This window comes from Lucilia cuprina, chromosome 5 (genome assembly GCF_022045245.1).
Source record: "Lucilia cuprina isolate Lc7/37 chromosome 5, ASM2204524v1, whole genome shotgun sequence".
NCBI classification, from domain to species: Eukaryota; Metazoa; Arthropoda; class Insecta; order Diptera; family Calliphoridae; genus Lucilia; species Lucilia cuprina.
The window spans coordinates 61,431,886-61,453,881 of NC_060953.1; the positions used below are offsets into that span (position 1 = coordinate 61,431,886).

The following is a 21,996-nucleotide window of genomic DNA, read 5'->3' on the forward strand; positions in this document are numbered from 1 at the left end:
TTGACCTATATAAAGCCTCATTTAGAAATTTTAGTTTTTTATCAATAAATTGCTTAAATATTTTGGAAAAATATTCAACATAAAAGTTTCTTTATAAAAAGTAAAAATATACTCTTGGTGTAGGGTATTATATGGTCGGCCATGCCCGACTATACTTTCCTACTTGTTTTTTATATATTTTTTACTGTTGAACGTTTGCTTTGTATTTACTTTTTTTTCATTTGTTGTTGTCATAATTTATGACGCAAACAGGTATATTAAATGTCCTGTAAAAAATCGCATAAAAAACAAAAACAAAAATATATATTTTTCCTAAAAAACACAAATAACAATTTTAAGAGTTGACTAGTATTGGGAGAAAAAAAACACACACAGCAACAGTAAATTTAATGTAATTTTGATTGTCATCTCTGTATATACAGTTCTATAACCTCTTACTATAAATTCAAAGGTCCAAGAAAAAAATTAATCAATTTAAAAAGATGGCAGATATTTTAACAAAAGCTGACAATTTTTATTACTTTGAATGAAATAAAAAAAAGGTTCAGTTATATTTTTTGGTTTAGAAATGTTTAAACATTTTTTAAGTTTTGGTTGCCAGAGTTTCCAGTTTCTCGGTGTTTATGTTGATTCCACGGTTGAATTTAAATTTCTTTTAATTTAGTGAAATCAGGAGGAAAAGTTTTTTTATAGAAAATTTTTTATTGTATATGGGTAGTAAATTTCGGGATATTTTGACTGGTTAATTATTGCCTGGTCTTAAATATTACATTTATCAATTCATCGAGCAGAGTAGTCTGTAGACTAGTCGATTAACTAATTTAATTTGTGGACTTATTGATTGACTTTTCTCTTGAGTGTACAGTATATACAGCTTAGTATATAAACTAGTTCATCGACTAGGCAATTACTGGTCCATAGACTAAATTAAAAATTTATTAAAATATTAAATAAATCTTTTACATGACGGAAAAAGTGCATAATCATGCCATCAAATTCAAAGGAGTTAAATATAATAGTTTTTTTTTGCACACCAGCGTCATAGATCTATACTTTTTATTTTAATGCAACACAATTAGCATATTTCTCCTTTCACGCGTCACACATGACGAATTCTACAATCAACAGTCGCACATAGTCATTGTCATTTAATTAGCAAAGATTTTCCATAATAAGTATTTTAATGTGGTATTTCACAGATAAATTGATAATTTAATAACCACAGCATTATCTTAAGTAACATCATTAAATAACATACATTAATAATGCAAGTATGTGTGATTTTCACATTGAAAAACATTTCATGATATGTACTTATGGTTAGTCAACTGAAGATGCAACATAACTTGAGTTAATTGTCAAATATTTGTTGAGCAATGTTTATCAATTATAATGTACAGAACAAAAATATACACAATAAAACATACATATTCTACACATCTCTTTGCATCCATTCGATAAACCAACAATATTTTTTTAACTCATTCCTCCTTCCCCTAGGCAGTAGTAGTAGTAGCAGCAACATCGACAATAAACCCTCTAACCATTTTGTTCTTATGTAACATTTTGTGTACATAATCTCACAAATTATAATGCTTTTGTGCAGCAACATTGTTTGGTTGCATTGTAATACTCTACACACACATATGTATTTTAATCTCCATTTTTCCTCATTTTTTTTTTTTATTTTTGCCAAGAAGTGCAGCATGAACACATGTAGTTACTCTACTTGACATTTTAATGGGTTAAAAAATATTTAAGGGCAGATATTTTTCATATTGTTGCTATATATGTATTTATGTTTATTCACTAATATATATATTTATATACATGTAAGTGTGCCTGTATATGTTAACATCACATATATACAAGAGTTCATTTGTATGTGTGTATATATTTTTTTGGTTAAGAGTTAAAAAGGATGTAGAGCTTAAATGTTTGTGCTATGACATAAAATGAGTCTGGGTTTTTTTTATTATGTTTCCTGTTTCGTTGTAAAAATGTTTACTAAATGCTTCAAAGTCTCACTTAATTGGATTGTTTGCGGCATTTTATCATATCTTAAGTTTTACTTAAGCACCAAAAAAGTTTAAAAGTGTAAGTAGTTAATAATTTAACCTTGCATTATATTTAAGTATAATGCTGAATTACGCAATTTTTTGAAATAAGATGGATAAGTTTATAAGCATACATACGTCATAATGTTGTGTAAGTAATTATTATTTATAATAGAGAGAGAGAGGGAAAAAGATTATTTAAATCTTCATATAAGTGAAAATTATAATTTAAATGCTAGTATTAACGTAAATATGTATAATTGTAAAATAATTATCAGAGACCACACATAACACATAATGAGGCCACAATAAACTTTTAAAGTAATTGTAATGAAAGTAATTTTTTTGAAAAATTTTTTCACACATTTTTAATTTCTAAATCAAAAAGACATTTAGGATTGATTATCAGAGATAGCCCATTTCGCCTTTATTTGGGTCCAGGTTGATCACTTTGTAAAAAAAAGTATTTTTAAAAATTAAGAAAATATTGCTTCTTATAACATATGATTTATTAAACATTTTCTCACAAATGTTGTCATAGCAATAGAGCGTATAAAATGTGTGGAAAATTTGTTGAAATCTCTTTTCTAGGCTCTCTCACAAAAAGAGAAACATTTGTAATTGAGGGAACTCATCATACAGAACGGGAATAAATATAAATATTAAAATATTTAAAATCTAATCTAAAAATTTTCTGTAAAAAGAAATCTTATCGAAAATGTTTTATAAATATATAAAATAAAAGAAGTTCTTATAGGAAAAGAAAATTTTTCTATGAAAATAAATTTTATAGAAAATTTTTTATGGAATAAAAATTTATATAAAATTTTCGATAAAAAGAAATTTTATAAAAAATTTTTTAGAAAAAGAAAATTTTTCGAAAATTTTCTAGAAAAAAAATTTTTTCAAAAATTTTCAAATCAAAATTTTCCTATGAAAAGAAAATTATGTATAAAAAGGAAATTAATCAAAAACTTTCTATTAAAAGAAAAATTTTTAAAAATTTCATTAAAAAAATTATAGAAAATTGTCTAATAAAAGATTTTGTATGAAAAGAAAATTAATCGAAAATTTTTTACGAATTGAAAATTTATCTAAAATTTTCAATAAAAAAAAAAAAATTAATTAAAAATTTATTGGAAAAAAAAAATTTATAGAAAATTTTCCAAGATACGAAAATTTATCAAAATTTTGTATGAAAAGAAAGAAGAAAAAAATTTATACAAAAATTCTCTATGAAAAGAAGATTAATAAAAAATTTGTATAATTTCAAAATTAATCAAAAATTTTCTATGCAAAAAAATTGAAAAGAAATTGAATCCAAAATATTATATTATAAATGGAATTCACCGAAAAATTTTCTTAAAAGAAAAAGTATCAAAGATTTTATCGAAAAATTATAAAGAAAAAAAATTATCAAAATTTTTCTATGATAAGAAATTTAATAAAAAAGTTTGTATGAAAAGAAAATTTAAAAAAAAAAATATCTATCAAAATAAAATCAATGGAAAATTTTCTTTAAAAAAAATTATTGAAGTTTTTCTATGAAATTTTCTAAGCAGTTTTTCAAAAATTGTTCATGAAAAGAAAATTATCAAAAAATTTTTATGAAAAAAATATAATATACAATTTTGTATATGTGAAAAGAAAATGTATAAAATATTTTTGAATTTTAAAAAATTTAAAATTTTCTATTATAAATGAAATTCATCGAAAATATTTCTTAAAATAAAAGGCATTGAAAACTACCTATTAGAAATTTCTCAAAAATTTTCTCCAAAGAAGATTATGAAAGATTTTCTCAAAAATTATCAAGAAATATTATCAAAAAAATAATTGATATTTTTCAACAAAAATCGAAAACGGTAACCCTTTCAGCTTCTTAATCCAAAATCACAATAAAAAAATATTGAAATTTTTGTAAGTGTACTTGAGCACAAAATAAAACTTCTTTTTTATTTACCTAACTGGAAAAAATCATATTATCCCGCCAAAATTAACGAGGAAGATTAAAACTAAAGGTCAAACTAAATACATAAACATAAAAACGGAAAATCCTAAATGTACCTACTATAAATATTATCCTTATTAGCTAAAAACAATCTATAAAGATAGTCTAAACAAATTGTTTTTTTTTTACAAAAATATCGATATTGATCAATTTAAAACCATACGCATACTGATTCAGTATTGAGTTTTTCACTTTAAAAATAAATTATTTAACTACCTAAACATAGAGGTTAAATGGATTTTCTTTCTTATTCTGTTTGTTGGAAACACTTAACTCTTATCCTTTGCGACACAGCACATGCAAATTCTAAATAAACGACAAAAATAAAAACAAATCTATTATTTGCAGTGGAAATACCTTGACTACAAATTCCAATTGTAAATGTTCGTTAGAAAAAACCCAAAAATAAACATTTGTTTGCCTTGGCACACACATGGACATGGATATGATGGCAACATCGAAATGTGTCTGTCCCAGTTAAATAAACGACTATTTGAAATGTTTACCTGTGTTCACAATATAAATAGAATCGACAATGATCGAACTGCACTTCATACGTTTGACATATAGAAGGCAGTGACAATGTCATCCCAGTGCTCGCGTAATTTACGTTTAACTTTTATTTTATATTTAACATTATTTTCACTAATGGAAAAATATGCATTTGCCAGACAAAGATTATGTGGCAAAGTGCTAACTGACGTTTTGGCATCGGTTTGCGTAAATGGTTTTAATTTTCGAATTAAAAGATGTTGTAAGTTTTATGAATAAGAAATTGATTTTTTAACATGTTTAACTCAGTTAAAACTCTTTAATATTTTATTACTTTTGTTAAATGTCTTTTTAGTGGAACAAGAATACGCTATACCAAAAACTTCACCACCCGATGACAGTTGGTATTATCGTATCAAAGATATATTAAGAAAACTTGAATCGGAAATAAATGAACATAGTCCTGAGATATACGAAATTGAACATACAAATCGTAAAGAAGATAAAATCTTAATACGTAAACGTAAGCAAGTTGAAATTGTTAGTTCTAGAGGCGTGGCCGATGAATGCTGCACCAATGGATGTGTTTATGCCGATATTGTGATGTACTGCGCCTGAGTCTTTATATATTTTTTATTCTATACACAATTTGTGTGATATTCAAAATTTTCTATAATTTTTTAATCCTTTTCTATAAACTTAATAAAAGCAAAACCAAAAAATTTGTACGTTTTCATTTGTAATTTCAATCCATTCTTAGTTTAAAGCTTTCAATAAATATTTTTCCAATTTAATATACTCTTTTATTGCAATTTTTTTTATAAAAAGAATGTTTATCGAAAAATTTCCTATAAAAATATTATATCATTTTCTTAATAATAATAGAATTTTTAAATTTTTACTATGAAAACGAAATTTATGAAGAAAATTCTATAAAATTATAATGTATCAAAAAAATTCCGAAAAAACGCTTTATTAAAATTTTTCTATAAAACTAACATTTATTTTAAATTTTCTATAAAAAGAAAATTTACAACATTTTTCTATAAAACAAAAATTTATCAATGAAGAAAATTTATTAAAATTTTTATATAAAAAAAACTGTAATAGGAAAATGTATCTAACTATCAATTAAAATAAAATTTTTAAAACTTTCTTTAAAAAAAATTATCAAAACTTTCTATATAAAAACTATCCATCCATAATTGATTATAAAATGAAAAATTTTAAATATTTTTTGACAATTTTTTATCAAAAATTTTCTGTAACATTTTGTTTTCGAAAATACTGCCAATGTCTGACTTAGAATATAGGTACTATTATGCAGCTTGTTTTTGCTGAGTGGTTTTTCCTTACTACAGGTATAAAGCAACTTAAAATTATCGAAACTATACAGGTAGTATTTCAATAAGTTAGCTTTAGTCAGGTGTTACTATATAGATTAAGTCATGAAATTTATTGAAGTAATAAGTCAAAAGTAATTTGAATATTTTTTGGAGTCTGCAAACTCCGATTTTATTGGGACAAAAAATCATGTGGGTGTAACAAGACAGAAAGTCGTAAAAGGCAACGTTATAGGCCTGACCGTACAAACATACTTATGTAAACATTGTTCGCAAGATACAGTCCTGAATTTTCAAGATATTTTGATAAAATTATTTGACCTTAGCCCTTATACCAACCCTTCTCATAAACATTAATATCACATAACTAACTGTTATATAAGAACGTATCCCTTTCCTAAATTTAATGAGGTTCGGCCAATCTTCTTTGTTCGTAAATCTTATATTAAGCTTAGAGTGATTCACGCATGGATGAAGGAAAAAATATTGTCCGACAGGCCGTCCCTCTTCTAGAATTGTAAAACTATGTCATGCAAATTGAGCTGATAGGATAATGTTAACAGGTGCCGTAAAGGCATACATTTTGCACCTTTTTGTAAAGGAATCGTAATGTGCACAGAATAAACATTTTGAAAGGATTATTAGAATTTCCCCAGATCATTAACATGTCCCACAGCACATAAATTCGAAATATAACGAAAAATTTACATATTAGCTGTACCTGCTATTTAAAATCGGCGGATTTCAGGAAAATCGCATTTTTTGTAATATTTTAGAGAATACGTATTAATTATTTACTGTTTTAAATAAAGTACATTTTAAATAAAGTATTTTTTGAGTACTAAAGTGCAGATAATATAAAATATATATGTGAAGTTTTATTAAAATCGGACATTCTTTATTCATAAACTCTGGAGTTCAAAGGTGAAATTTTGGGAATTATCAGTTAACCATATCGAAATAATACTTATTTGTCAGCGATATTTAACAAAAATTACTGGAATTTAAAAAAATAAGTAAATAAGTATTATAAAATAACTTTAAAAGATTATAATTTAATCAAAAATTGTATGTTTCTGTGTTCAATATTAAATACAATTAAAGAAAAATATAATTTTAATGAATGAAAAGGTACCAAAAGACCGTTTCAGTAGATTCTTTACTAAGGTTCCCTTATTTTAAATTTTATTTTCACTATCTATGTTCAATATCGTAAAAATATCAAAAAGTAGCATCGGAAAAACGAAAATATACAAAAATCTCTCTCAATAAATTCTCATTTAATAAGGGCCGTGTGTTCCGATTAACCATTATAAAGAATATAAAAGGTAGCGTTTGAAGAATAGAAAAGTACCAAATAGTTCCCACTTACAGAATATTATTCAGTCAATGTTAAAATAAATGTTCGTTGGTTGAATATTTTAGAAAATTAAAAAAGTACCATTTATGAGATAAAAAGTACTAAAAAGTTTTCTCTTAAAGAATCTTATTCAATGAAGACCATGTATGTTTAAAATTAATGCGTTTTTAAATATACTTTTTTCGAGAATTAAGTTTACAAAATATTCCGTATTTAAATCTATATATCACAGATAAAATTCAAACGATTTAAAAAGTACCAAACAATTTACTCGAATTTGGTTTTATATAGGCGTTAGTATTCGAATTCCAAAATAATATATCAATAGGATATTTAGTGTGAGTGAATAAAATATTTTTTTCAAATTTTAAAAAAATTGGCTCAATGAGTTTGAATAAAATTAAATTTCCTGTGTTTTACCTTTTTGGTACCTTTTTCCCAGTAAAATCCAAAAATTTTATTACAATAAATATTACAGAGTTAGTTTGTAATTTAACAGGACTAATTTAATAAACCGAAAAAGTTTTCTTAATGTGCCAAAAAAAAGTACCATAAATACAGTTTTCTACCTTTCACAACCATTAAGGACTAAATTTAAAAAAGTACTAAACAGGTGTCTCATAAATTTGGGAGATGTTACCGAAATATTTATAAAAATGTTTTATGTTAATTAGTTCAAAAGTTATAAAGGACCAAAAAAGGTACCAAAATCACCTTTGTCGGACATTTTTACCCCTTAAAAGTTCGAATTTTAAAAAAGTACCAGATACCCATCTGCTCATTTTAGGAGTAGATACAGATACATTTAAAATTTTTCTTGTATCACTAATATTATGTAAGATAATTAGGAAAACCTGTTTTAACCGTTTTTCCCCTTTTTACCCGCAAATGTACAAATTTCCAAAAATTCCTTCTTAGTGGATCTACATAACCAAAAACACATCTACTGTTAAAATTTCATGATTCTAGTTTCAGCCGTTTGGGCTGTGCGATGATGAATTAGTCAGTCAGTAACGCTACTCTTTTATATATATAGATAGTCCGATATTTAAAATAAACCCTTTGATGCACTTGGGAACAATTTAACACCAAAGTTCAAAAATTCGAAAAAAAAACACTATCTATTTGAATAATGCTCTATATAATTAGAGGAATAACAGAAATAAAACAAAAAATTAATATTTAGTACAAATTAAAATAAAGGTTTGAAAAAATTTATTTGCTAAAATTCACAAAACAAATTTAAAAATTGCCATAACAAATGTTTTTATTAGATTAAATTTAATACCAACTATAAAAAATAAACTTTTCATAAGCCTTTAATTTAAAATATGTAAATGAATATGTGTCATAATAACTGATTGACGCAAGGTCTTTTGGTGGCAGGCATACTTATGTTATTTTTATACCCACCATCAAAAAAGATGGGGGTATATTGTTTTTGTCATTCCGTTTGTAACACATTGAAATATTCGTCTAAGACCCATAAAAGTATATATATTCTGGATCCTTATTAGATTCTAAGACGATCTAGCCATGTCCGTCCGTCTGTCCGTCTGTCCGTCTGTCTGTCTGTCTGTTGAAAACACGATAGAGTCCAAACGGAAGTAGCTAGCTGAAATTTTGCACAGATACTTATAGTTGATCCAGTTTGTTTGGTATTGAAAATGGACAATATCGGTCCACGATTTCGCCTAGCCCCCATATAAGGCCCCCTTTAGAAAATGACATTATCGCCAATAACTGACTAACAAAAGCATCAATAGCGCTGTAATTCTGCACAAACATGTTTTATGGGGACATAAATCTTTTCATAGAATTTCATAAGGATCGGTTCATAATTGACCCTACCCCCCATACAAAGTACCCTTCAGAAAATGACTTTATCGTTCACAACTGACTAACAGAAGCATCAATAGCGGTGCAATTCGGCACAAACATGTTTTATGGTGACATAAATCTCTTCGTAGAATTTTATAAGGATCGGTCCATAATTGACCCTACCCCCCATATAAAGTCCCCTTCAGAAAATGACTTTATCGCCAATAACTGGATAAGAGAAGCATCAATAGCATTGAAATTCGACACAAACATGTTTTATAGGGACATAAATCTTTTCATAGAATTTCATAAGGATAGGTCCATAATTGACCCTACCCCCCATACAAAGTACCCTTCAGAAAATGACTTTATCGCTCACAACTGACTAACAGAAGCATCAATAGCGGTGTAATTCGGCACAAACATGTCTTATGGTGACATAAATCTCTTCGTAGAATTTTATAAGGATCGGTCCATAATTGACCCTACCCCCCATATAAAGTCCCCTTTATAAAATGACTTTATAGACAATAACTGGCTAAGAGAATCATTATCTAACCCCCTAATAAGGTGCCCTTTAGACAACGAATTCAATGCTCATTACTACAAAATTCTACATACACAAGTTTCGTGCGAGCCAAAATCTCCCTGTCAAATTTTATAAGGATCGATCCTTATTGAAAGTAAGAATATCGGTTCACGTTTTCTCATATCCCTATTATAATGCCCCCTTCAGAAAATAACTTTATCGCTAAGAGATCAATAGCGGTGAAATTCAACACAAACATGTTTAATGAGAACTTAAATTTATGCTCATATCTGCTCATAACATACATATATAAAGCAATAAAATTCGACATAAAAAAGTTTTATAGGACATAAAATCATTTTCATAAATTTAATGAAAATGGATTTATAATTGACCTTACCAAGGTCCCCTTCTGAAAATGACTTTAAGACTTATTACTGACCCAAAAATGTGAGTACATCAGTAAAATTCTACATAAACATGAATGATTTGATGGTGGGTATATAAGATTCGGCATGGCCGAATATAACAATCTTACTTGTTACATATATTTTCTTTTTGCAAGTTGTTTTGAAAAAGTCTATTTGTGTTCATCAGCAACATCATACTATTTTAAATTAACAACATGCAGACGTAGTATGATATGTACCTGTTTAGATTTAATCACAAAACAGTGGGTTAAGAAATACAAAAAAATTAATAAAGTATACAAAAGAACGTATGTGTAAGGAAACATATTTTTTTAATACAGAAGACTTTCCGTTTATAAAGGATTATCCAAATTGGAATCAGTTGATGAAATTTGGAAATATCTTAAGAATTTAAAATTCATTTCCAGTTTATTTTGTATGCTAGATTTCTTTTAGTACCCACTGTATTTTATTAAATATATCTTAAAATTTTAATTTATTTCCTATACCTCGTAATATGGCAAAAGGTCATTAGATAAAACGCAAAAAATTAGTAAATAACAACAAAATGTTTAATTGACATTTAGTATAAATAATTCAAGTGAAGCCTTATCCAGCATCAGTAATTTCCGTTTCTTATAACCGATTACATCTTTTTGAACTTTACAATGAAAGTACTTGGAATTTTCTTCGCCTGTTTGTTGGTTAATGAAATCTATGGATTTTCTGATCGTATGTGCGGTGCAAAATTGACACAAATTATGTGGATTGTATGTGAAAATGGCTTCAATAGCATGATAGACAAAAGATCGGGTAAGTATTATAAGTTTGGAATTGTATATGTACATACATATCTATATAAAGAAAATTGATTATTTTTGTTGCCTTTATAGATCATACTAACTCTATTATACCAGGCATTGAGAGTGATGTTCCTTATCCCTTAGCTTCTTCATCACTTTCGAATATTTTCCAAGTCGAACAAGGAAATTTACTAGCGAAAACTCGCCGTATTCGTATGCTGGGTATTGCAGATGAATGTTGCAAAAAGGCCTGTAAATACAGTGAATTGGCAGCATATTGTATAAACTAAAAAAGGAAAGAATCTGTACAATTTTTTACAAAAATCTTATGAAACTAAGGATATAATATTTAAAATTTTTTGTTAATATGCAAATATGTTGTTTGTTTTATTTATTAAAAATTGTGTGTCAAAATATATAAAAAATTAGTGTAAAATAAAAATAAAAAACTTGTTCTAAATTCAAGACGGGATATTTTAAATAACTTTAATCATATCGTCGGATTAGAAATATAAATTTCAATATATAAAGTAGATTGAACTAGATTTTTACCTTTATCAAATAAACATACCTGAAAACATGGATTTAAATCTTGTCATTTTTAAAATTGGACAAAACTTTATGAATGACTTTAATATTGCACACTTTTTCATTTCAGAAATACTCTATTGCAAAACTTTAAAAATTTTCTAAATATTATTATATAGGAAAATACTTACTATCAGACGGAATCCGCCAAGTCGGGCTCGAAAGCTATCGCACTTAGTAAAACTCTGTAATGAATAATGTTTTCAAAAAAATACCAACTACCCAGCAAAAGCTTTCATTACCTAGTAAGTTAGAAAGTAATATTGGAATTACGTGTAAACTTATTACTCTGGGGTCAATAACTAATTATTTTTGTTCGACGAAGTTCAAATAAAGAAAATAATAAATGGTTACTAATTTGACTACAAAAAAAATTCTTTATTTGAACACAGGAATTCAGTTGTTTTCTATGTTTCTCAACGGAATCCAGCAGGGCTTAAACCACGAACCCTTTGTTTGTTTAATGAACGCCCTAGACAATTGGGCTATAATAAATCCAAATTTTTTTGTTCTTTACCAATAATCCAGCAAAATACAATAATGTGGATGATAATGAACAGGTAATGTTTGAAATAACTACATGCCAATACTAAAAATTTCAGTCTTTTTGAAGGGTAAGAACCTAGTTTATTATATTATAAATAATTCAACCTACTTTAAATATCCATATAATGATCAAAAGAAAATTATGTTGCTTATTGAATCTCGAATCATAAAGGCAAATAGTTTCGGGTTTTTATACAAAGGATATATAAAAGTTTATCGTTCCTTGTGTAACAACAAGATATATTCTTCTAAAACCCAACAAAGTATATATTTTGGAATCTTGTAAAATTCTGAGTCAATTTAGTTTTATCTTTTGAAATATATGTGTATATTTAAATATTTAATCGTAATACCAACGAGATTAGTATCACTCCACAACTGATCACTTTCGAAAATCATTTAAACGCACATATCAAACCATTTTTTGTATCGATCCATAATTGGTCATAACTCCCACATAAGGCCTATTACAAAACACACAATTCAATTGAAAATCAAAATTATATGGATTTTTTCCGAATTGGTCCATTATATACGGATAAAGTTTGGCATAAGTACATTCTGCTAAAATATTTTTCAATTGGCTCATAATTTGTCATAACTCCCATATATGGTCATAAACATTACTTGAAAAAAACTTAGACGAACGTCTATTAAATTATATGTCCATATTTCATATATGCATAATAAATTACTAAATAGATAAAATAGAATAAAATAGATAGACAAGTCGTATAAGGACCTGACATTTCTTTTAACAATTCCCACATATATTAGGCAATATGTAATTTATCCAGTGTTTTAATAAAAAGAAACAAAAATCTTCGGAATCTATTAGGAAATATTTTCACAAAACATTATAAAATTTTATGATTACAGTTTTTGATTAGAGGTACTATTGGAAGTGGAAAGGAAAGAGTTCGCGCATTACCTTAGATCAGCAGAATACAATTAATATAACGTTACCTTTGTGAGAACCGTATAATCCTTTCCTAACCTTCATCATATGTAAATCATGGATCGTTCTAGATTAAAATCAATTTTTTTAACATATTTTATAATTCTATCATTATATTTTAATTATATCTTTAAATGGATCGGCTTTTCCTACGATCTAGCTTCCATGAAATATATTGTATTTATGAATTAAATTTTTATTGTGTTTGTGTTTCTTCATATTCTGGGCAAGGACTTGATGATCGTTATAATGAATCGAAAAAGAGAGTTTAGTGTAAATCGATACAAATCATAAGTTCTTTAGATCAGAGATTTAAATTATATTAAAACCATGTTAAGTTATAGGAATAAATTCAATACCAATCCTAATGGTTCTGCTACGAATTTTGTCCTATCATGTTACTATAAAAAATGACATGCCTCTGGATACATATTATTTTATTTAAAACTAGCATAAAAATCGAATTTAAAATTTTTACCTTAAAATTTTAATTGGTTTATTTTTAAAACTTTTACACGTGTAGTTACATTAAGGCATAAGTGGAGACGGTAAGATTTTCTAGGTACACCTGTATTCCCAGCAAAAAATATTCTTGATTTGGAAGCAATAAATGTAACTACTGCACTCCTAACTGCTTTCTCAATTGTATCTTTTAATTACAATAAAGATTTTTGAAACCATAAATTCAGCAATTATTGTATGTAATGAGCAAATTTGCTTCTAAAGAGCTCTAAAATCACCTATTTTTTGAATACTTTTAATTTTGAAACCATGTGTTGAAAAATAATATCAATTCAGTAAAATATCAATTCAGTAAAAATTCAACATAGCGTAATGTGCACATTTTGGAGTCCTGAAACAGAGCCTCTACGCGAGGAATCCCATACAAAAATCATGTTATCTTTCATAACAAGTGTAAGCAGAAGCAATTGTGTTCTCAGCCTTATAAGTCTGCTTCCAAAGAGGCACCATTTTTTGCTGGGTTAAAGTGAGACAAAGTTTTAAATATTTACATATTTGTCTTTATAAACCTTTATGTAAATTTCTGCTGTAAATGTCTATCATTTGACGTAAATGTATAAAGTCTGTTACTTTTATGTACCAATACAAAGAAAATTACTTCCGAAGGTTAAATCTTAAAACAATTAACATAACGCTAACAAACACAGTGGTATAAAAGCATAAAATCTCACCAAATATACATTATACGTGTAAAATTTTCGTGCAGTTTTTATTAAAAAAATAATTTTTTTCTTAGTTTTCTCACTTTCAATTTGCATAACCACTGTAGCTTAATACCTTAAATTAAATATTCATATTGCAAATTTTTTATTCAGAAATTTAAGAAGAAGAATTTTTAAAAATCTTAAAAACAATTTAGTATAAATAATTGCTGAAAATCTTTATTCTATATCAGTAATATCAAATATTTACAGCTATTTAGAACTCAAAGTTCTTTTAGTATTTTCAAATAATATTTTTTTGCACAATGAAACTTTTTGGATTTTTCTTAATATGTTTAGCTGTCAATCAAATTCAAGTATTTGCTGATCGCAGATGCGGCGCACAGTTGACTCAGATTATGTGGGCAATTTGCGAGAATGGATTTAATACAATGCCAATGTCTAAGAGAAGTGGTAAGTTAATATGTAACTAATAAAAAATCAAATAAATTAATATCGAATTTTTTTTAGTTCACTCTCATCAGCTTCTCTCGGATATCGAAGATAATTTACCATATCCTTATGCTGCAAATTCTCTCTCGAATATTTTCCAATTGGAGAAGGAAAATCTAATAGGAAAAAATCGTCGTACTAGAATGTTGGGTATTGTGGATGAATGTTGTAAGAAGTCTTGCACCTACAATGAATTGGCCGCATATTGTTTGCCTTAAATTGAATTAAAAAAAAACATCGGACTCGTAAATATGTAAACTGATTATAATTTGAATTAAATTGTAAATAATTTTTACACAGTGTATGTAAGCGTAAAGTATTTTAAGTAGTTTAATTGTATGTGTTAATATTTTAAGTCATCGGGCGCACTGACAAAAAAAAAAGATAAATAAATTACAAATTTAAGAGCATATTTTCCTATAATTTTCAATTACTTTGGTCAGCTATAAAATCCTTGTTAGAGAAAAATGTTAAAGGATTGAAAAATATACAAAATATAATTCATTTTAACATTTATGGTCAATGACAAAAACTCCATATAAAAATTCAAAAGAAAGTATATTTTATTTAACTGAACTAGAACTGAACTATGATTGAACTAAAACTGAACCAGAACTGAACTAAAACTGAAATAGAACTGAACTAGAACTGAACTAGAACTGAACTAGAACTGAACTAGAACTGAACTAGATGAAGCTTTTAAAACTAGAACTGAACTACAGCTAAACAAGATCTCAACATTATGACATTAGTCACAACCAATTATTTTCAATGAACTGAACTAATGTTAATTTATATAAACAATGAGACCATAAACATAATCCACAAAGCCAAATGCATTAAAAAATTTGTAAAATGTGCTTTACATTTTGCACCTGGAAGTAAAGCTTCTGTCTTTTACTCCTACACACATGATGGCTTAAAGTTTTTCTCCAAAATAATTGAATTAATTTCATACTGTGTATTTTATGTGTTTCTTGGTTCCCTTTTAGAAACATAATAAATAATTATTCGTTTTGATACACGTATGTACATGTGTTCTTATGTTTAACAACATTAATGTTTTAGGCAAATTCTAATTAAATCAAAATTAAAGAATTTACTTGTAATTCTTCTTAAAACTTATTGTATATGACAGTTAGGCAATCTTTATGTGGGTTGTGTATGAAAAGATGTCTAAAAAATAAATTATAAATAATAGTTTCAGGACATTACAAAAATTTATGGGAATCCTGTTAAGTGAAAGTTATTTTAACAATATTCCTATGTAATTGAAGATTTACTAATCTTATACATAAGTTAAAATTTTATAATGAATCTAAATTCTAATAATAACATTGAATCATAATATAACATGAAAGAATTGGTTATATACCGTTTATATTTTTCGTAATATTTCCGACCTACTCTGAATTTGATACAATTGTAAATTTTATAAATACACACACTGCTTATTTTATTACAACAAATCTTTGAAAATTGTTCATGTTTCAAAAATATAATACATATAGTCAAAAGAGATTTATATTACAGTTCATTCCCTTTAAAAGATAATTAAATTAAGGATTACGAAAATGTATACTTGTCAACATATACTGATGTGAAAATACTTACATGTGTATGTATGTATCATATGTATGTACTTATGTATCTTAAGGAATGTATACATAATTTTAATTTGTTTCAACATTCCTTTCATTTTCTACCTTAATAAATTAGATTTTATGTTTTTTTTTTCAACCTAATATTAATGTAATGTCTCCTTGAATTATTATACAAATTGTTTTAAAAAGTTTTAAATTTATAAGATTTTACTATATTATGTAAATATGTTTCAGGAACACCTATAACATGTGTTTCTTTTTCAGCATAATCAAATTAACTGAAGTTTTAAACATTACCTTAAAGATTTTATTTTTTGTTTAATGCAATTAATGTAGAAAAAAGAGTTAGAAATACTAAAAGGGATACAATGTTTTTATGTTTTGTGCTGTGGGTAATTTTGGAAAAGATTACCTTGGAGGCTTAGACTTATTTTGAACTGTACAAGAACAAAATCGAATCATCAGGACGCATAAGAAAACAAACGCTTTATTTCTTTATTACTTAAAATTGTTATTTTATTAAAAAAAAAAAACAAGATGTGTTCTCAAGAAAGCGATAAATAAAAAACCAAGTATTTGCTAGCACTGTGAATGTTACTTTACTTTTTATAAATAATTTTCAAAAAATTTATATTTCTGTAAAAAAATTTGTCGAAAAATCTGTAATTTTTTTAGGGAATTTTTCGAATATTTCTCATTATATAGAAAATTTGTGGAAAATTTCACTTTTTTAAAAAATTTTCAAAAATTCCCTTTTTTTCACACAGAATTTTCGGAAAATTCCCTCTTGATAAAAAAATTTTTGAAAAAGTTTTCTTTGTAAAAAAAAGTTTTGGAAGTGTTTTCTTTATGTAGAACATTTTTAGGAAAATGTCTCCTTTTACACAAAATTTAAGGAAATTTCTAATTTTATAAAAAAAAAACTTTTAGAAATTTTTTCTACCAAATTATAGAAAATTTCTTTAAAATTTAATGTAATCGAAAATTTCTTTTAAATAGAAAATTTTCTAAAGAATAACATTGCCATTTTCATACATGAAAAAATCTACCAGTGTCCTTAGTTTTTTTTAAATTCAGATCTACGCCCTATAAAAGGATCTTAATATTTAAAGGACATGTGATTTCAAAAGATGGAATTCGAAATTTATAAAAACAATTTTGTATAAATTATAGCTGAGAACATCTGCTTCAAAATAATGTTATTTATTAAAAAAAAAAAAAATTGTCACAAAAAAGTAGTTTAGAATTTTTATTTTGAAAATGAGACCTTCCTTAAAATTAATGTAGAATGTCGAGATTCGCTGCTTTCATTTGATATTAATAAAAGCGTCATACAATGTATACAAATTTTTAATTAACTTTTTGAAATTGTATGTCCTTTATACTTTTAAGCCATTTTATAAGGACATTAGAACTGATTATAAAAATTAGAGTATGAAAAATTGCTCGAAATAGACTCTATTTTTTGAATGCATATCTTTATATTTCGAAAATAAATTTGTTTCTTTATTATTTCGCATGATGTGTTTAATAAAATTAAATTGTTTTTGAAATAGTTCAAAACTCTTGTCTCTTCACATTACCATGAGAAAATAATTAAAATGTTCTCATTTAATATGGACAAATATGGCAATGGCATAAAACTTAACCTACTAAACATATGGTGCATAGAAGGATTTCTGAAGTAGCCTCAAATTAAATTAGTATATAGCACGTTCCAACACTCAAACATTGATATGGACCAAACGTTTTTGAAAATATTTCTAATTAAATTATTTATCATTAATACATATGTATTAATAAAAATAAGGTTTCTAGTGCAATAAGAAATTGTGTGTTAAAAATATTTCGATTTTAAAATATTATAGAAATATGCTAGTGTTTTAAAATATCCATGAAAATATACATATAAATAACTATATCAAAACTTACATATGTGAATATTGATACAACTACATGTGTAATTTTTTTATGTAGGTGAGCTTATAAATATGCAATTATTCGTTATTAGTTATGACGCAAATGCTAATTAGAAATCGCATAAGTACATATATAAGTTTTTCTTAAAAAAGAATTTACAAGTTTTGTATAAATAATATATCTAGTCACAAGAAAAGCATCATTAAAGTTGAAGAACTCTCAGCTAAAGCAACGGGTTCTAAGAAAAAATTCTTATTTATAACAAAAATTTTGTTTTAAATAAAATATTGAATATGTTTTCCACTAAATATATTATAACGGGACTTCTTATGGTTTTGGTCATCAGTGATTTTACACGAGCTGATTTTCGTTTATGTGGACAATCGTTAACACAATTTTTGGAAATGATTTGTATAGATGGTTTTAATCCCAAAAATCTTTCAAAAAAATCAGGTATTATATAGCAAACTAATTCAACAATATTTTTTTAATAATATAAAAATGTTTTCTTATTTATTAGTTCCCTTAGATGATTACAATGATAATAGCCTTGAAAATGATGCTCTTTCATCTCATCCATTTTCATCATTATTTATGGATAAATTATACCATGGCAATTTAATGGCAAAAACTCGTCGTCGTCGTCATGATGGTGTAGCTGAGGAATGCTGTCGCAAATCTTGCTCTATGTCAGAATTAACAACATATTGTCTATAACTGCAGAATAACTGAAGTTAAATTAAAATACTTATACACAAAATTTTTATAAAAATTTTAAAATATATAATTGCATCTAAACTAACATGAATATTTATATATAACCATTATTAAAACATTTGAAATCTTCCTTTTCAGATAAAATTTAAATTACTTAAACTTTAAATAAAAATATAAATTACACACTACTACTTTGTCAAAAATACTAATTTTTCTAATTTTTCTTTTTGGAAAATTTTTGTAATCGTTATCTATGAACAAAATTTCATTAAGCAGATAATTATATAAAATTTTTATTTAGAAAGAAATTTTTAGAAATATTTTCATTAGATTATTTTACCATAATGTTTTTCTTTTAATCTAATTTCTCCTTTTATCGAATATATCGACTATATCAATAATATGAACCTTTATAGAAAAATTTCGCAAAATTTGAAAAATTTTCCCTCTAAGGCAAATTTCGGAAATTTTCTCTTTTTAAGATTTTTTTAATTTTGTACAAATATCCTTTTTACAAAACATTTTCTAAACTTTCTTCTTTTTAACATTTAAAAAAAATTTTATTTTTAAAAATTTTTGGAATACTTTCCTTTTATTGAGTATTTTTTTATAGAAAAATTTCAAAATTCTTAAACATTTTTATTTTTTCTTATAACAACTTTCGAAAAAATTTCTCTTTTATATAAATTTTTGAAAAACTTCATTTTTTATATAAAATTCCCAGGAAAAATTGTATTGGTTCTACAACTAGTTGTAGAACACATGATTTTAGCCTGAACCCGTCCTAGTTTGGCGTTGAGACCAATGATTTTTGTTCGAAATTGTCACCTTCGGAACTCGTTCTGAGGAAGCGTTATGGAGTCGACACTCGTTCTTTGGAACGCTTCTGGAACCACTACAATATTCTTAGGTAGGGGTTCCAGAAGTAATGGTGACACTACTAGCTTCAAGGCTTTTGTTTAAGAATTTGAAGTAATTTTTCACTCATTCTAGAACTAGTAGTTTTTAGAACAAGTTCTAAAATTTTTCCTGGGTTGAATCCTATTACTTACTATCATGTTATTACTCCATGAATATATATCCATTTATAAAAATGTTCGTACATTAATTTCTTTGGTATAACATTTTAAAACAACAGCTTTTTCGTTTTTTAGTTTAAGTAGAGAAAAAATAAAATTGTATTCAATAATAATTTTGATAATTACTCAAAAACTTACCTATTCGGGCTTGTGTATTTTCCATTATTAACGTAAGCAGTAAAAATCCCAAGCGCAGGAAATTTGAACAACTCGTAAAGCAGTTAAGTAAAGCCATATTGATGGTTTAGTAAACGTAAGGAAAACACTTTGGTTTAAAACAAAGAAAAAAAATTAGTTCTGTCAACAGAAATGGCAAATTACGAAATTAAACTTAAATGGCAATTGCGTTGAACACTTTAATAGAATTGTTTGTTGCATAACAAATACATATAAACAATGTTTATGTTGTTATGTGTTTAAGTATGTTGCACGTATGTTTTACCTTTAAGTTTTAAATCAACGTTTAAAATGCTTAGCTTTCTGTTGTTGTTGATTTGGTTTATTTTATTTTATTTTCTTTTTTATTCTTCAGCTAACTTTTTATCGTTTGAATTTTACGTGTTGTGCATTTGTATTATTTTGACGTTATTTTTCAACATTTAAACGGTTTTAATATATCACACAACTACCACTATCAGCAACATTAGATGCAGACATACACACATACGTATTTATGTATATTTGTATGGGTGTTTAGCTGCATATGTTTTGGGAGTTGGGTATTGTTTTTGATTTCTTTTCTTTTTTTTTTGTTGTTTATTTAACATATACTATCACAACTTTTTAACAACAGGGAGGAAACAAGCTTTATATCTTTATACTTTTTTTCGTTATATCTACACAGTTTTATCACAAACACACGCGAATATTTCTTTCTATTTTCCTAACATGATTTTTTTTCTGTTGTATAACTTTCCATTTATTTATTTTTTTTTTTTTTTGTTATATACACATACGTATTTATTTATTTTTTCTCTTTGTATTGCTGTTGCTGTTATTTACTTAAAAATTTTTCTTTTTTTTTTTCAATTTTTTTGTACTATGACGACTGGTCGGTTTGAAGAATATACAGGTAGTTTGTTGGTAGTTGCAGTAACTGTGTATATGTTGTGTCGTTGTATGTATTGTGTATCTGTGATTTCGTTGATTTAAGGTGTTGCAGTAGTAGTAGTAGTATTTGATATATAAACGACATTAAAATAAATTTCTTATTTGTATTTTATGTCGCCAGAAGTAACAGCACCACTCACCGTTGTCGTTGTTGTTATTGCTATTACTGTTAAGAATAAGTCCTTACAAAAAGTTCACTTTACGGCTTATTCCCGTATTATATACAATATAGTAAAAGAAGACGTTTTGAGTCGCTTATAGTTGGTGGTAGTAAGACAAAGTCTCAAGCGAAAAAAAAACTTAAATTCAACGTTAACTTATTGCCAAATGTGTTTTATGTTTTAGTATATTTATTTATTTTATTTTTGGGGGAAAAACTTTCTTTTTTGTTATTGGGATTTTTTAGGTATTATTTATTTTATGTGAATATTCTTTAACATTTTCTTCGTGCCAAGAAATAAACAATACAACACCATATAGAATATATATATAATTTTTAACCAAATGTCTTTAGCTTTCACATGTGTTAGTGTATTGCTAACTTGTTTCTGGTTTTCATATTTTTATATGTTTTTCGCTTTTAAATTTTGGCTATTTATTTTGCATTTTTTCTATATTTACTTTACTTATAGCTTTAGGTAGTTTTTCTTTTTTCCAACATTTAACACTTTTTTCACTTGTTTATTGTTTGTCGTAGTTTTCCCATTATTTATATTTGAGTTAATTTTAAATTAACGCCACTTGTTGTAAATTCTGAAAAAAGAAAATTAAGGAAAAATTAATAAATAATTAAAAACCTTTGATATGTATCAACCAAATAACTAATATGAGCTACACACATACACACTTAAAACGCTAACATCTCTAACATTTTTTTTTTCATATTTTTGTTTCGGAAAAATTGTACTTTTTGCCCATAATATTTTAATGTTTCTGTATAAAGCGCTTTTTGTTTTTATTATTTAGTATTTT

At 26.0% G+C, this 21,996-nt stretch overlaps 3 protein-coding genes across 3 annotated transcripts in view; 2 read left to right on the forward strand and 1 right to left on the reverse strand.

The window, feature by feature from the left end:
• LOC111675090 (acid sphingomyelinase-like phosphodiesterase 3b) overlaps positions 1–21,996 on the reverse strand; it is a 184,095-nt gene that overhangs the window by 63,173 nt on the left and 98,926 nt on the right. The window contains exon 2 of the mRNA XM_046953126.1: positions 20,053–21,777. Within this exon, the coding sequence (XP_046809082.1) occupies positions 20,053–20,149 (97 nt within the window). The 5' untranslated portion in view covers positions 20,150–21,777. The remainder of the gene's footprint in view (positions 1–20,052; positions 21,778–21,996) is intronic.
• LOC124420419 (probable insulin-like peptide 5) lies at positions 10,678–11,123 on the forward strand. The gene is made up of 2 exons (XM_046953128.1): positions 10,678–10,836; positions 10,917–11,123. Exons 1-2 carry the CDS (start codon positions 10,692–10,694, stop codon positions 11,114–11,116), a joined length of 345 nt encoding a protein of 114 aa, XP_046809084.1. The 5' UTR covers positions 10,678–10,691; the 3' UTR covers positions 11,117–11,123.
• On the forward strand, positions 18,334–18,934 carry LOC124420418 (probable insulin-like peptide 5). Its single transcript, XM_046953127.1, has 2 exons — positions 18,334–18,571; positions 18,639–18,934. The coding sequence occupies exons 1-2, from the start codon at positions 18,412–18,414 to the stop codon at positions 18,833–18,835; spliced, it is 357 nt and encodes a 118-aa protein (XP_046809083.1). The 5' UTR covers positions 18,334–18,411; the 3' UTR covers positions 18,836–18,934.

Excerpts from the sequence above, each read along its gene's own strand:
- LOC124420418 (XM_046953127.1), top strand. The coding sequence starts at position 18,412 with ATGTTTTCCACTAAATATATTATAACGGGACTTCTTATGGTTTTGGTC. Across the intron at positions 18,572-18,638 it reads AAATCTTTCAAAAAAATCAG|TTCCCTTAGATGATTACAAT; the intron begins GTATTATATAGC and ends CTTATTTATTAG.
- LOC124420419 (XM_046953128.1), top strand. The coding sequence starts at position 10,692 with ATGAAAGTACTTGGAATTTTCTTCGCCTGTTTGTTGGTTAATGAAATC. Across the intron at positions 10,837-10,916 it reads CATGATAGACAAAAGATCGG|ATCATACTAACTCTATTATA; the intron begins GTAAGTATTATA and ends TTGCCTTTATAG.